The sequence below is a fragment of the Lolium rigidum genome, chromosome 7 (assembly GCF_022539505.1).
Source record: "Lolium rigidum isolate FL_2022 chromosome 7, APGP_CSIRO_Lrig_0.1, whole genome shotgun sequence".
NCBI classification, from domain to species: domain Eukaryota; kingdom Viridiplantae; phylum Streptophyta; class Magnoliopsida; order Poales; family Poaceae; genus Lolium; species Lolium rigidum.
The window spans coordinates 304,496,203-304,513,469 of NC_061514.1; the positions used below are offsets into that span (position 1 = coordinate 304,496,203).

Consider the following 17,267-nt stretch of genomic DNA (forward strand, 5'->3'; position numbering starts at 1 on the left):
GTCCGTGTTAGTTGCATCCAAAATACACAAATTAGAGGCAAAACAATAGCAAAAGTGTTCGGGAAAGTAGATACGTTTTGGACGTATCACTGTCCAGGACTGGCGCGTGGTTGACGAGGGAGGAAATCCCTATTGTGTAGCTTTCTGGTCCCCGGCAACGGCGCCAGAAAATAGCTTGATGTCTACGCCCCCTCCTTTCCTGTAGACAGTGTTGGGCCTCCAAGAGCAGAGGTTTGTAGAACAGCAGCAAGTTTTCCCTTAAGTGGATCACCCAAGGTTTATCGAACTCAGGGAGGAAGAGGTCAAAGATATCCCTCTCATGCAACCCCTGCAACCACAAAGCAAGAAGTCTCTTGTGTCCCCAACACACCTAATAGGTGCACTAGTTCGGCGAAGAGATAGTGAAATACAGGTGGTATGAATATATATGAGCAGTAGCAACGGTGCCGGAAAATAGCTTGTCTGGCGTGTAGTTGATGGTGGTAGTATTGCAGCAGTAGTAACGCAGTAAAACAGTAAACAAGCAGCGATAGCAGTATTTAGGAACAAGGCCTAGGGATTACACTTTCACTAGTGGACACTCTCAACATTGATCACATAACAGAATAGATAAGTGCATACTCTACACTCTTGTTGGATGATGAACACATTGCGTAGGATTACACGAACCCTCAATGCCGGAGTTAACAAGCTCCACAATTCAATGTTCATATTTAAATAACCTTAGAGTGTAAGATAGATCAAAAGACTAAACCAAGTACTAACATAGCATGCACACTGTCACCTTCATGCATATGTAGGAGGAATATATCACATCAATACTGTCATAGCAATAGTTAACTTCGGAATCTACAAGAGATCATGATCATAGCATAAACCAAGTACTAACACGGATGCACACACTGTCACTATTACATCGTGCAGGAGGAATAAAACTATTTTAATAACATTGCTATAGTAGCACATAGATAAATTGTGATACAAATACATTGCAATCATAAAGAGATATAAATAAGCACCTCACTATGCCATTCATCAGTGAATAAGTATTCTGTGAAATATAGCCTAAGAGACCCACACGGTGCACACACTTGTCACCTTTACACACGTGGGACAAGGAGTCTCCGGAGATCACATAAGTAAAACTCACTTGACTAGTATAATGACATCTAGATTACAAGCATCATCATATGAATCTCAATCATGTAAGGCAGCTCATGAGATTATTGTATTGAAGTACATAGGAGAGAGATGAACCACATAGCTACCGGTACAGCCCCGAGCCTCGATGGAGAACTACTCCCTCCTCATGGGAGCAGCAGCGGTGATGAAGATGGCGGTGGTGATGATGGAGAAGCCTTCCGGGGGCACTTCCCCGTTCCGGCAGCGTGCCGGAACAGAGACTCCTGTCCCCCAGATCTTGGCTTCGCGATGGCGGCGGCTCTGGAAGGTTTCTGTGGGTTTCGTCGAATGCATCATGGTTTTCGCGACGGAGGCTTTATATAGGCGAAGAGGCGGCGCAGGAGAGCTTCTGGGGGGCCCACACCATAGGGCGGCGCGACCCCCCCTCTGGCCGCGCCAGGGTGTGGTGTGGGGCCCCCAGGGCTCCCCTCTGGCGGCTCTCGGGTGTTCTGGATGGTTCCGGGAAAAATAGGAACACAGGCGTTGATTTCGTCCAATTCCGAGAATATTTCGTTACTAGGATTTCGAAACCAAAAACAGCAGAAAACAGGAACTGACACTTCGGCATCTTGTTAATAGGTTAGTTCCAGAAAATGCACGAATATGACATAAAGTGTGCATAAAACATGTAGATAATATCAATAATGTGGCATGGAACATAAGAAATTATCGATACGTCGGAGACGTATCAGCCCCCCTGGCCGCGCCGGCCTAGGGTTTGGTGGGCCTGTGCCCCCCCTCTGGTCCTTCTCGTGTGTTCTGGATGCTTCCGGTGAAAATAGAAACCTGGGCGTTGATTTCGTCCAATTCCGGGAATATTTCGTTACTAGGATTTCTGAAACCAAAAACAGCAGAAAACAGGACCTGGCACTTCGGCATCTTGTTAATAGGTTAGTTCCAGAAAATGCACGAATATGACATAAAGTGTGCATAAAACATGTAGATAACATCAATAATGTGGCATGGAACATAAGAAATTATCGATACGTCGGAGACGTATCAGAGCGTCACCGTCGCGCCTCACAGGTGGTGGAGATGGCGCCGCGCTGCTCGCCGGCAGCCCCGACACGGGTGTTGTCGCTGCACCCCGCGGTTGGTGGCGATGTCGTCGTCACGGCTTGTGGGTGTGTTGATGGCGCCGTGATACACGCCGGTGGCCTCATCACGGACGTCATCGTCGCGGCTCGCGGGAGTGGTGTTGATGGCGCCGTGATACACGCCGGCAGCCTCACCACGGACGTTGTCGTCGCGCCTCGCGGGAGTGGTGTTGATGGCATCGTGCTACACGCCGACAGCCTTTGTTGTGGACATGGTCGTCGAGGCTCGTGGGTGCCGTGGAGATGGCGCCGCGATGCATGCCAGCAGCCTCGTCAAGGTCGGCGTCGTCTTCGCCATGGCGGATGGCGCCAGATTGTACACCGGCAGCCCCGACGTTGTCGTCGGTGGCATGGTGTAGAGTTGAAGATGGCGTCGCGCTGCACACCGGCCGCCTCGTCAAGGTTGTCGTCATCGAGACTCACGGGTGATGAAGATGGCGCCGCGCTGCAGCCGGCAGCCTCGTCACGGACGTCGTCGCGCCTCACTGGTGGTGCCCTGCTGCACACCGGCAGCCTCCTCGAGGACGTCGTCGTCGCGGCTTATGGTAATGAAGATGGCTCCGTGCACCATGCCGGCAGCCTCGGCACGGACGTCGTCGTCGCGCCTCACGGGTGGTGAAGATGGCGCCGCGCTGCACGCCGGCAGCCTCCTCGCGGACGTCGTCATCGCGGCTTATGGGTGATGAAGATGGCGCCACGCTGCACACCGACAGCCCCGTCAAGGTCGTCGTCCTCCAGCTCGTGGGCGCCGTGGAGATGGCGCCGCGCTGTCCGCCGGCAGCCCCAGCACGGATGTTGTCGCTGCGCCGTGGCGGATGGCGCCGGGCTGTTCGCCCGCAGCCTCATCAAGGTTGGCGTCGTCCTCGCCATGGCGGATGGCGCCGGGCTGTTCGCCGGCAGCCCAACGTCGTCGTCGGTGGCATGGTGTAGAGCCGGAGATGGAGCCCGGATGTGCACGCCGCCAGCCTTGACGTCGTCGGCCTCGCCGTGGCGGATGGCGCCGGACTGTACGCCGGCAGCCTCATCAAGGTTGGCGTCGTCCTCGCCATGGCGGATGGCGCCGGGCTGTTCGCCGGCAGCCCAACGTCGTCGTCGGTAGCATGGTGTAGAGTCGGAGATGGAGCCCGGATGTGCACGCCGCCAGCCTTGACGCCGTCGTCCTCGCTGTGGCGGATGGCGCCGGGCTGTACGCCGGCAGCCCCGACGTCGCCATCGTCGGCCGTCAGCTCCGACGTCACCGTGCAGCCGTATGCGTGTGCTTGGAGAGAAAGAGAGATAGAGGAAGGAGAAATATTCAACCGTGATTCTCACCGTCTGGAGACGCCACCTTCATATCCATCGCTTCTTCCTTCTCCTGATCGATAACGTGTGTATAGTGCTTGTTTGATGTCAATGGATGGGTGTTGGTGTGATCTGCGCCTGTATGTATGGGTGCTCCTTTTCTTCAGGTGCGAGCCGCGCTTCTGGTCTTCAGGTACGAGAGCTCTCCGTCTCTCAGATCGCTGACCCCCCGAGCTGCGCCTCCGGCTGCTGCGTCTTGTGTGTCGAGCTGTGTCTTCCTTTTATAGGCAGCCGGCGATGGATAGCTGCGCGGAGTCTCCTTCCACGAGTATGGCGGCAGCAATGTTTATCTTACGCTCGCACGCGCGCGCTAATAGCGATCTTGTTTTTGATGTTTATCAGATCACTTTCAGCTGGCCAAAATATCCTGTGAGGCAAACCGATCAGTGTACCGGCCCACACGCGTATACACGAACTGGCCGGTGTATATGCACGGATGTACGCATTTACTTTTGGGCTTGTACTCGTATGCCTGTAGAAATCAAAATAATAAACATAATTGAGTTAGTCGCTTCACGTTGCTAGCTTAGGCGCTCGTGAAGGTGAAAGCTGCCTGTGTCGTAGCCTCATGAAGCTCGATGGATCCATCAATTGCTAATTTACTATCTCCACGTATCCACTGAAATGGCCAGCTCTACGGGAGTGGTGTTTTGGAACATGGGTGCATATGCTACCTATATTTTAAAATGCATCTTATGTACATTTTAAATTTCAAAAAAATTGAAATAAAAAATTTGTACGTACATCTTCACGTGCTACGCGTTCACAAAGTCGTTTCATAAAAAAATCGACTTATCATGTGACGTGTGTAAAAAGACAAAATGCGGTGCTAAAAATAATGCTTTTCAGAAGATAAAATTTCTCCTTTTTACATAGACCACAAAAAATATTGATTTTTCGTGAAACTTAGCAAATGCACATACATTATGGAGATGTACACGTAGAATTTTTTATCTAATTTTTTTAACATTTTGAAATATGTTTTTTTGGTAGAGGGAGCATATGCACCCGGGAGCCGAATTGAATTTCCGAGCTCTACGCATATTGCTTGTTGTTCAATACTAGCTTAGCTTGCATGTTTCGCATACTAGTACATGAATCGATCAACTATTTTCTTTTCACGCCAATTTGCCAAGCAATGAAGCACTGCTGCAACTTATACAAAATCACGTCGAACAAAGCCCCAAACAAAGCGATCCTGCTCATCATTAAGATTTACCCGCAAAAGCTTTTGGCATAACTATAACCATAGAGTCCACCTGTTTTCCAACAACGCCCTTCTAAAACTAATATTCAGCGGGGTTTGAGCTAACATATGAGCTACCATTACGTTTTTATGCCGCACAATATTGTATAACGACGGATATTGATGTGCTAGCGGGGTATCCCCTAACCAAGTATCTTCCCAGAATCTATTATTCATCCCGTTTCCAATTTTGAAAGAACCCCTCTTAAAAAACTCGTCCTTCACCCTGATTAAACCCTTCCAGAAGGGAGAATCTATGGGCTTAACTTGTACTGCCGATAAGATCTTCTGTCTTAAGTATTTTTTTGTAACAACTCCTACCACACCCCGTCCTCATTCAACAACTTAAAGAGCCATTTACTCAATAAGCATTTGTTTTTGACTTCGAGTACCTCCATACCTAAGTGATATGGGGAGGCCCGATCTTCTCAGTAAGCAACGGTGGTGGTGATGATCATGGGGTGATGGCAGCGGAGAAACACGACGATGTAGTGGATGATAACTTGTATGACGCAACGAGATCTCTCGATTGGTCCCTGTCGCCAATGCAACAGCTCTCAACCCTGCAAGATATTCGCAACTCCACACACTTGCGCACGTAGCCGCCGACCACGAAGCGGTAAGTTGCAACCGTCTAATTCCCAATGGAACAGCAGATCACACAAGATTTTTTCAGGATCTACACAATATCAAGCAATATGGTGTAGGGATTCAATAGTTTTGCTAAAGCAAACAACTAAAAACTAGGGTTTATCTTAAACGTGGTCTAAAACTGCTAGGGGGTCGTCCAAGGCACTTATATAGGCGTCCGGGACGAGCTCTGGTCGAAAGATACAAGTAAAACCGACCCAGAATAGATCTGGTCGAGACAGACTTGGACTGGTCCGGTCTGGAATCCGGTTGACCGGGTCAGGGACCGGGCTGGCCGGTCTGGGGTCCGGTTGACCGGGCCAGGGACCGGGCTGGCCGGTCTGGGTCCGGTTGACCGGGCGCCAACCGGAAAGGTCGCAAAACTTCGTCCGGTTGGCCCCGGTACGACGCCCGATTAGCGCCGGGGCAAATCCGGTCTGCCGCCCGGTTGACCGGGCCAGGGACCGGACGGGCCGGCGTGCCGACCGGTCTGACCGGGTTGTGGACCGGCCTGGACTTCTTCTTCTCCTCTCGCGCATGCCTCCCGCTCCTCCCCCGCGCGTCCATGAGATTTCTTCGTGTCCAGCTCCATGTCCAGCTTCACGTCCATCTTGACGTCCGTCTTCATGTCCAGCTGCTCCTCTACTCCTCGTGCGATGCTCGTCTCCTCTTGATACCTGATGATACATAAGTAATAGGACTTAGGCAGTATAAAGTTCTCATCAATCAAAGTATCGTTTAGAAACAAGTTCACCTGTTGTTTAAGTAGCTTCGCACGAGCCCTTGTAATTGGTCCAATCCGAACTTCATTAGACTTGAGCTTCACAGCAGGTTCATCTTCATCTATCAATGACGGAGGTAGTGGTATAGTAGGGATGTCCTCATCACTAAGCCACCTTGATCTTTAGGTCGACAGACAATATTCCATTTTGTAAGCATATATTTTCTCTTATTTTCATTAGACTGTCAGAAAAACCTAGATCTATAGAAATCCAATCTTTTCCTTACCCCAACAGGTATCTCTAGAAAGGATAACATGAACATAGGCAAACTAGTTAGGACTGAATTAATATGGACAAGTCTATCTCCACAAGATAACAATTTTCCTTTCCAGCAGCCCAGTTTACTTTCAACCCGTGTCTCAACTGGATACCAATCAGAATTTCTGAGTTTTCTGTAGTGGATAGGAATACCTAAGTACCTAAAGGAAAGGGAACCAACATCACATCCAAAGATCTGCTTATATTGTTCCTCTTCGTTCTTTGCCTTACCAAAACAAAATAACTCACTTTTATGAAAATTGATTTTAAGTCCCGAAAGTTCTTAAAAAATGCATAATATTAACTTCATGTTTACAGCTTTGAGGAGGTCATGTTCTAAAAAAAGGATCGTATCATCGGCATATTGTAGTAAGGAGATACCCCACTCAACAAGATGAGGGATAAGCCCTCCCACTTGACCATCAATCTTGGCTCGTTCAATTAAGATAGCAAGCATATCTACTACAATATTGAACAACATCGGGGACAAAGGGTCCCCTTGTCGCAGCCCCTTCTTTCTTTGGAAATAATGACCAATGTCATCATTTACATTTACTCCCACACTCCCCCTTGCACAAATTGTTGAATTAATCTACACCATTGTGTGTCAAACCCTTTCATTATCAAAGTTTGTATAAGAAGATAAGCAACATTCAGTACAATAAATGATAAAAATCAAGTAAAGCTACACTCAAACCGTGTAGTATGGAGATCAAGTAACCGCAGTTCAGAAAATGTTATCATACAGATAGAAACTATATGAACGAATTTATTAAACCTGAAGATGTATGCTAACATGGTATGTTGCAATACTGGTGACTCCATGCGTTACAATGACTAATAAGGAGAAAGAAACTTGTATGTTGGTTTCGAAGCAGGGGATGCTATATACTCAGGAAATTTGGCAGTTGCGTCACAAATTGCACGATTTCCATTGCTATTTCAATCTCATTCACTACAAGAGGCCGAATCAAATCAGGTACATAAAACTATCAAACTATCAAACCCATGCTCTTCCAAATCATGTTACTGCGGTCATAAAAAAATGCTTTTACATGGACAAAAGTCTATATATGATTAACTATTATTATAATTTTGCAAGGGGTCTGCATGATGTAATTTACCAAGTCTAAAAAAGATTGCCCAAATGACATGCTGAAAAGTTGGGTCCTACATGCATTGCAGTGACCAATCAGGAGAATAAAATTATATCTGGGTAACAAAGCAGAGATTCTTGTAAACTTTGTATTCATATGAATTATGTCATATGAATCCTTGGGGATTGCATCGTCATGTATTCATATGAATCCTATCATTTCCTCTACGTTCAGCAGCCCTGCTACAACCAACTCCGTAGAATCATTTCCTCTCATATTCATACACTTGACCGCTGGGTCTGGGTGTTTCTTGCTTAAAAAACATTCCTGATAACCTCTCCTCTAACACCGCCAATGTTTCTTTTTATCAAATAGTTGTTGGAATTTTGTACTGATTGGGCGACGTGGTTCTATTATATATACATACTTATAATGTTTTTTTCTATTTTTTTATTAAAACCAAGACATTTTTGTGTTGTTGTACGACATACATTTTTCTACTTTTGGTATGGAAATGGTAGATAATTCCTAGTTCTACATCAACCAATGTGTCCAAAGAATTTGACGTGAACAAAACAATAATCATTATTCCTTGTCAATTTATGGAAATTATTTAAATGAAATATAACATCTAGACCTTTTCTCATAGTCTGATAATATACGAAAATTCCAGCATTAGTGGAAACCGAGTGGTTTGATTGTACATCGACTCCCCTAACAAAACATTGTTTTTCGAGTAATTGTGGAGGCCTCCTCCGTTGCTTTTTGTTTAAAAACATACATAAAAGGTTGCCCTCTCTTAGCATCCGCAGAGGGCTGAAAACACTACATACACGGTTCTTTTGAAGTAAATATTCTGTTGCTATAGCTTTAAATTGACAAATACTTTTCTGCGAATGCAACAATATGCATGTCTGAACTTCCTCCTTCCCGCATAGCCTTCTTGGCCTTTTGCATCCATTTTGCAGCATTCCTTTTGTACTTATCATTTATTTCCCCGTCCATCACCTCTCTAATACATCACTCGATTTCCCCACTCCTTAGGACCCCATTATCGTTCTTTCGTGCCTGCACACCCATGCCCCACACGCTCTCCACATACTTTGAGATGGTGGGTTGGTCTGCCCAATGTGGAATGCCGACAAGAGGCACACTGCTAGCAACCGCTTCCAGTGTTGAGTTCCATCCACAGTGGGTAACGAAACAACCTACATGTATATTCATGAATTAAAATTCATTTTATTTTTTCACTTATCATGTTAGTTAGTAGTCATGGCCAAAAAAGAGTAAAGGAAATATAGAGATATATCATACCGATCGCCCTATGTGCAAGAACTTCAAGTTGGGGGCACCAAGAAACAATTAATCCCGTCTTCTCACATTTGATCTTGAGGCCTTCAGATAACTTGTGCGCCTCATTAGATCTAACAACCCATATAAAAGGTTTTTCGGAATCGCATAGTCCGTTTCCAAGCTCCTCTAGCTGAGTTGCCTCATAGTTGGAGACAGTCCCATATGATACAAGCACAACAGACGAGATCTCATGCTTCTCTAGCCAATCCATGCACGGTGCATCACAATTGAACAAGTTGAACCCATAAGACTTGTTGGATGGAAGGCGATCATCGTCGAGGTAAAATGATGGCAATGTTGGGCCTATCATCTTTGCTCTCCATGTTAACTCCATGTACTCTGCCTCCTGCTCAATTGACAAGGTGTAAAAAACCAAATAAATCCTTGGTTGTGTGGAAGTGTTGTTTGAGACATTTTACATGGTCTAAATCCTTGTTATGTGGAAGTGTTGTTTGAGACACATTTAACATGGTTTTGCCCAAAATGTGCATGACAAGAGAGAGAGAGTGTATGAAGCCAAACTTATTGAGTGACCGACTGGAGCAAAGCAGACGGAGTATATGGCTTACCTTTGGCTCGAAGTCGTGGAATGAGTTTACCAGCACGTCGTCGGCTTCGTCCAGCCCCTCGAACTGCCGAATTGATGTCCTGGTGAACACAGGTTGTGACTCCGGCACGGCCACGAACGGCGGCATGTCCTCTGGCCCCAGCTCCACGCTCAGCGCTCCCCTCGCCACCAGCTGGCGCCCGTCCGTAGCCAGCAGCGCCATGCGGCCCGCCCACAGCTCCCCGTAGATGATGTTCACGGCGCACGGCTTGGAGAAGAACGCCGCGGTGGCCACGCCGGCGGCGCGAGCCAGGCGAGGTGCGGGTCGTACACCAGCACGCGCACGGGCCGCCCACAGCGAGCCTCCGACGACAGGAGCTCCCGCAGCGTCTCCGACCCGGCGGCCTCCATCCGGGAGAAGTATTCCGCGTAGTCCTGGCAAGACGCCATGCCGCCGGCGTCGAAGCCGTCAGAGATGGCGGCCACACGGAACGGGTCGCCCGGCGGGTCGGTGGAGGAGAGCACGTAGCGGGTGACGACGAGGGTGGGGCGCAAACCGTGGTACGCCAGGCGGCGCCCGAACTGGAGCATCGGGTTGGTGTGCCCCTGCGCCCCGGGAAACGGCAGGAAGAAGACGTTCGCGCCGCCGCCGCCACCTCCATGGTTGACGCTCTCGCTGGTGGTGTCCATGTTTCCGGTGTTCCCATATTATCTGGTCAAGGATCGGCGGATAAATAGGCACGGAAGACTCGAAGCGGCTGCTCTCCTTGCTAGAGCTCTGCGACATGAACTGAGAAGCCACTGGAATCTCCCACCTGAGGAGTCATTCCAATATACGGGGAAAGAATGGCTTCTTCACCTCTTGGAGGGTATTTCAAAATCTATGAGGTCTAAACTTATCTTTTTACTATGGCGGGTTTGGCATCACAGAAATAATGTGGTTCATGGAGACGGTAAAGCTTCGATTTCTGCCTCGGTATCCTATCTTGTTAGCTATCATCTATCTTTCACTCAGACTTCTATAGACACTTCGGCTCCTATATCTACTGCGGGTCCTCTGGGTATTACCTCGTGGACAGCCCCATCGGAGGGTTTTGTGAAAGCCAATGTGGATGCTGGATGGGACAGTACATCAAAAACGGCTGGCCTTGGAATTATTATTAGAGACAGTAGTGGAAGGACTATCTTATCTGAATGGAGATTTGTTACTGCTTGTGCCACTGCTGAACAAGCGGAATTGCAGGCCTTGTTAGCTGGGTTGAAGCATTTGATAGAGTTGGGTTGCTGGCCTGCGATCCTTGAATCTGATTGCCTTCGTATTGTTCAAACTATTTCTAGCTCCATGGATGACCATTCAGGAGGATGGGCTCTTATCGCTGAAGCACGAGAGCTGTTACATGTTTATCAAGATATTTCGATCTCTAAAATTGATAGGGTGTGTAATGGTGTAGCCCATGTTCTAGCTCAGTTAGGCAAGTCAGGTTTTTCTGGTTTACTTTTTGATGCAGCTCCTCCCTGCGTGTTGGAGCTGATCGCCCTTGATGTAACTTGACTTTGTCTTCTAAAAGCCGCAAGTTTTCAGACGCACTCTTTTCCTTCCAGGGTACCGAAGGGGACTGGAAGGTTTTTAATGAGACGGGCTTGCGAGCTTAATATATGGTGGTTATTTTCAAAAAAAAAAAAGGAAGACTCGAAGCAGAGTGGCGCGCAAGATTGCTCCTCAGAGGACTGTCAAATTTGTTTCCACGCTTTCTGTCTGGTGGCGAAACTGGATTTTGCACTTGAGTTGAGTAGCTAGCTCTTGGTGGCGAGTGAAGGCACGAGGAAGGTGCTGCGCCTTCATTCTAGACCATACGCATCCGCATGTTTGCTTGACAGGAACAGAGTAATCTATCATGTCCATACAATACTGCAGAGGAGACACGGACACATTTGCTTATTTACTTATTCAGGTACATGATTCCAGGTTAGTTAAAAAAAATCAGAGTGAACCTCTCGTTGATAAACAGAAACCAATAATGCTACACTTACATGCACTTTTGTTACGGGCAAATTTTACAGGCTGATTCGTAATCACTGGGTTGGTTTAATTAGATTCTTTGTAGGACCAAACCCTGTTTCATGGAGTGCTAGAAAGGAATCTAAAGTTTTAAGGTTAAATACTGAAGGTGAATATAAAGCGTTAGACAACATGTAATACATGTATGATATGGTATGGAGTAGTACTCTACCCGTATATATACCTCCCTATATAGGCTACGTATGGGCTTTTCCTACGCTATATAAGACGAACCACGAGACCCCAACAGGCTATCGTTTCCGCCACACCAATAAACATCAAAAATATTTTACACGAATTGGCATAAACAATAAAATCATATAGTCATCAATAGTGTAACCACTTGGAGGTGCATTCATCAGTTTATCCAAGCAACTACTCCAACGGCTACAACATTGTTTGATGGCATCATAACCGCCATGGAGTCATTTCAATGTGTTGGTCGATTGGTCGGCATGATCCAATGAAACTTGTCCTTGATTCGTTGTCAATAGTTCTTGTCGGTTTAAGCACGCATCCTCCCAAACCTTCACCAAAGAAATTTCATCAATCTCCATGTAATCACTGCTTCTCTTTGCTCTTCCACTCTGTTAAGGAAGCATCGAACACTTCCTCCTCAATATCTTCCACTTCATTCTCACCAACGTGTTTGGCTTGATTTTCATGCTAGGGCCAAATAAGTCAAGTGGCGAACTAAGCATGTTGATCTCATACTAAGCATGTTGATCTCATTCTCTTCCAACATGTTCACATACGATGTAGGTTCATTATTCACTCAAACCAATTGTTCAGTATTCACCTGATAAAGGTCAAACTTTGGTTTTTATGGGCACATTTAAGATAATAAATTCCTATATGAAGAACATCTTTTAAACTTTGTTTTTGTAGAATTGCTTAGTTTTCTTGCTTCTCATCAGAATATGAAATCGTTAGTAATAGTAATTCAAATACCACCATTTGTAACCTGATTTACTAACATTACATATGTGCTAGACTGCTTTCTTAAAAAAAGGTAATACGAAGGCCTCTACTTCGATTGATGCATGTAGCCTTCTTGTGGTTTATTTTATCTTGTTCACTATTTCTTCACCTATTTTTTTACGGGTATATAAAAATCAAAAAAAGAAGTTCTAGACTTCTTACCGTGTCATTTCATCACAGCATAACTGTTGACGATGCAAAACATAAATAACTCTATCAACATGTTCATACAGAAGGTGATGATGCTTATGACTGCATGATAACCTACCGTTCTTGCTCACGTTGGGCATTCGGGTATACCCGAAATTTTGGGTCGAGTATTTCCGGTTTTACATATTTTTAGTTTCCAGATCTGGCACCTGATTTCCCCCGAAAATATCTAAATCCGACAATCCAGGTACCCAAAATTTTGGGTTCAGGTTCGGATTTTCCATATCACTTTTGCTATTTGACAACCGAGTGTTCTTTGTTTCGACAACACTCAGATTTTTCTGTCCATTGCACCTGTGGTAAATTGACTGGGTCACTTTGCCTTTTTCTTTGTTTACTCTCTTACTTTTACACATATTACAACATATTTACATGTAAATTAGGAGTAAAATTACTAACCACTAACAATGTAATTACATGTAAAGTAAATGTATATCCACTGTAAATTGCATGTAAATTACTTGTATGTACATTATAAATTACAAAATTCCAGTTTTCATGAATAGAAATAAAATATTCATGTGTCATCAATTGATTGGAAGAAAAATCGAGTGATGATGAATTGAAAAACAAGCGAGTGTCAAATAGACTATCCCTTCCATATTAGCCCAAATAGAGGATGCACGAGATGGTTGGGGACTTGGAACGGGGCATGTAACAAACACGGTGAGTTCTTGCCACCAGCTATAGAAAGCATAAATAAATTTAAGTCTATAAATACTTTGCTGCAAATTGAGCAATATTCTTGTCGGAGCTCCCTCCCTCTTGCATTGCCTCCTTGGCCATCTTCATGAATTTTCTAGCGTTTCTACGGTACTCCTCTTTCCTTTCTCCACCCATCACCTCTTTGATGCATCCATCCACTTCCTCCCTCGTAACCAAGTCATTCTCATTGGTCTGGATCCGCACGCCAATTTTCCAAGCGCTCTCCACATACTTTGCATTGGTTAGCTGGTCCGCCGACCGTGGCATTGCCACCATCGGCACGCCGGCAGCAATTGCTTCCGTCGTCGAATTCCATCCGCAGTGTGTCAAGAAACATCCTGCAGGGTACAAGAATCGTAAGATTATTCCCAGAATCTCCCACATAATTAGTTACTGAAACTATATACTATAACCGACGATTTCATACCTATCGCTTTATGCGCCAAGACCTCGAGTTGGGAACACCAAGGGATAATTAAGCCCTTCTCCTTACAGCTGTCTCGTACTTCTTCAGTCAACTTTTGTGCCTCGCTTGGCCTCACAACCCAGATAAATGGGTTGCCGGAAGCGCAGAGCCCATGTCCAAGCTCCTCAAGCTCGGCGGCGTCCATGCTATAGACCGTTCCATAGGACGCAAGGACGACTGAGCCAGGTTGCTGCTGATCAAGCCATGCCATGCACGGCGCGTCGCTGCTAAAGAAGTTGACGCCGTAGGCTCTGTTCGACGGCAGGCGGCCGTCGTCAAGGAAAAAGGACGGCAGCGTTGGGCCGACCGTCTTGGCTCGCCATCTCGACTCCATGTACTGCGCCTCCTGTGGCTCGAGCTCGCGGAAGGAGTTGATGAGCACGGCGTCCACTTCCTCAAGGTCTTCGAACTGCCGAATCGACACGTCGAGGTACTTCGTGTACAGCTCCGGCGAGACAACGAACGGCGACAGGTCGTCTGGGCCAAGATCCACGCTCACCACACCGCGGCGACGCAGCGTGCTACCGTCGGCCATCGGCAGCGGCGCGCGCCCCGCCCACGCCTCGCCGTAGACCAGGTCCACGGCGCAGGACTGCGACATGAACGCGGCGGTGGGCAGGCCGGCGGCGCGCGCCACCCGCCCCGCCCACGGCATGTGCGGGTCGTACACCAGCACGGCCGGGGTTCGGCCGGCGCACACCTCGGCGGCGATGACCTGCGCCAGCGTGTCTGACCCGATGGCCTCAGCCTTGCGGCAGTACTCGACCGGGTCAGGGCAGGAGCCCATGCCGCCGGCGTCGAAGCCGTCGGAGATGGCCGCGACGCGAAAGGGGGCGCCGGGAGGCGGGCCGGTGGAGAGCACGAAGCGGGTGAGGACGATCGTGGGGTGGAGGCCGTGGTACGCGAGGCGGCGGCCGAACTCGAGCATCGGGTTCGTGTGGCCCTGCGCCGGCAGCGGCACCAGGAGGACGTGTGTGCCGCCATCTCTCTCTTCGTCGCCGGAGGAGGTGGCATGGATGTTTGCAGTCGCCATGTCTCTGCTTTTCTTGTCCTCCATCCAGTCCAGTGAGTGTGCAAGTGATCCGAGATTGTTGGAGAATATATAGCAGAAGGATTGTAGAAGAGTGGCGCGCAAGTTCGAGCTGGCTTTGCGAAGCTTCCATGAAGCAGTACGAGCTGGCTTTGACTTGACTACTGTTACTGTTCAGGAATGCACGGTGTGCATCACAAGGATTCAGGGAAGAAGCTGCTCCGCAGACTCCGGCCGTGCTCCTCCTAGTTGTGCATCGGCCGTCTAAATTGTTTGCACTTTAAAATCATATAAATTTTTCTTTATACTGTAATTGTATTTTTCAGAGGTATCTGAGAATTCAGAAAATCTCAGTCAACTGAGACACATAGACACACCCTATAAATAATCATAATACGATTCTATCAGAAACAATAGTGCAAGTTTTCTGCTGCAAATGTACAAATGCTACCATAAACCATATTTCTCAGTTTACTTCACATTCTTACTATCCCTTCTTACTATAGAGAGCTAAAAAATCCATCATGTTGTACTTCCTCTCTTACAAAATATATGACGATTTAGTGGTATAGTGCTAGCAATATTCTTTTCATCTTGTACAGGAAAAAATAGTATTTCTTTTCCCGCCGCCAATTCGAGCCAAAGCAAAATTACAACCCACCTCACAAAAAAATTATCCGAGCAAGAGTTACTGTTCAGCCAATTACCCGTTGCACTAAAAACATCTCCATTCACGCCCCCAGTACGGCGTTCGGCAAAGCCGTTTTTTGGCCCGAATGGGTGCCGACGCAGATTCGATTGTGGGAGGCGTCGGCGCCCAGCCGTTTACCCCATATGCCCTCCATAGATTATTTTTTGCTATGATTTAAATTTCAAACAATAAATGAACTACAATAATTTATTACAAGCGTAACAAATAAATAAATTCGACTTACTAAACAGATAGTATAAGTTGAACAAAGCTTAACAAGTTTGGACCACACTGGCAAACAGATAAAAAGTTTCGATCACACTGGGTCACACAGTGCGGTGACTTAGTATGTTATAGTATGTAAGTCGTTCACATAACACCAATGAAAGACCATTCAACTAGTATTACATCTCCGAGAGTGGTACGATAGAAACATTGTGGGTCCAAGGCTTTATATTGATTTACAAATTCGTCTCTTTACGAAAGATCATCATAGTCTCCTAATTACAATGAGGTAAAACTGCAAATAACTCCAGAAGAACAACACGTAGATGTGGTGACCCAGCGTACCACTGCATGGTGTAGTACACAAGTCATTGACATAACACAAGTGAAACACCGTTCCACTCATATTACATCTCTCAGAGTGGTACAACAGAAAAAAATACGAGTCCAAGGTATGTCTATAGAAGGATACACAAACTGTTTACAGAAGATCAACACAGCCTCCTACTTTACAGTGGGGTAAAACTTCAAATAAAGCTCCAGAAGAACGACTCGTAGAATAACTTATTGCTAACTCAAACTTAAGAGCTACTTGGCTTGCTATAGACATCTAGCTACTTAGGTGCTAGGATTAGGGAAATGTTCCCTTCTATTACTAGTCTAAGTTTCCATTTTAGCTGATGCAGAAGTTGACTCCATTGACTTCTTTGATTGTATTCTTCATCTTGTTGCAGTTGACTCCTTTGTCTTCGAGTTCCACGGTAGTTTATCCTCCGGTGCCTCCATAGCTAAGCAGGGGATTTAAGAGTGGGATGAGTACGAGCGTACTCAGCAAGTTCATATTAGGAAATAGGTGTATCATGCACTAGCTACAGCCATAGACCAGAAAGTCATAGACCAATGCAAGTTTTCATAAACATTTCTTCAAAAGGTTTATTTTATTCTGAAAACTATGCCCGTCAGTCTTCACAGGTTGACCAGAACTTCATGGAGTTCCTTTCCTGCCGCGTTCGCAGTTCCCTTCCCGGAACAGGGAGTGACAGCCACAATTTGATACACTCTGCAGAGGTGCGTTACTTTTCCCATAAGAGAACTTAACCTTGTTGCCAACCGGCCTTAAGTATCCGTCCACACTTCCTTGGTGTGAGGCCAGGTATAAGATCCAAGCCAATCACTGCCTTCTCCGCGACCCCGCAGACCCACCCTTTTGTAAGTCTGTCCTCCCCTATATCTATGGGTAGACCAACATAGGCACTTGTTCTCCCCTATACCGTTAAGGTAGACCGATCCGAACAACTTATGTGCCCTGTCCTATACACCATAGATAGACCGATCCGGACAACCCTTACAATCCTTCATAGACCAAT

At 46.7% G+C, this 17,267-nt stretch overlaps 1 protein-coding gene and 1 pseudogene across 1 annotated transcript; both read right to left on the reverse strand.

Annotated features, from left to right (window-relative positions):
* Nucleotides 1-8,503: 8,503 nt before the first annotated feature.
* Nucleotides 8,504-10,139, reverse strand: LOC124678312 (annotated as a pseudogene).
* Nucleotides 10,140-13,471: 3,332 nt separating this feature from the next.
* Nucleotides 13,472-14,926, reverse strand: LOC124678313 (UDP-glycosyltransferase 79-like). Its single transcript, XM_047214217.1, has 2 exons — nt 13,916-14,926; nt 13,472-13,826 (listed from the first exon to the last, which is right to left on the reverse strand). Exons 1-2 carry the CDS (start codon nt 14,880-14,882, stop codon nt 13,495-13,497), a joined length of 1,299 nt encoding a protein of 432 aa, XP_047070173.1. The 5' UTR covers nt 14,883-14,926; the 3' UTR covers nt 13,472-13,494.
* Nucleotides 14,927-17,267: the final 2,341 nt, after the last annotated feature.

What these genes read in the sequence shown, in the direction of transcription:
- LOC124678313 (XM_047214217.1), bottom strand. Translation starts at nt 14,882, where the DNA reads ATGCTCGAGTTCGGCCGCCGCCTCGCGTACCACGGCCTCCACCCCACG. An exon ending in CTTGGCGCATAAAGCGATAG is followed by an intron (nt 13,827 to 13,915) that starts GTATGAAATCGT and finishes TGTACCCTGCAG; the next exon opens with GATGTTTCTTGACACACTGC.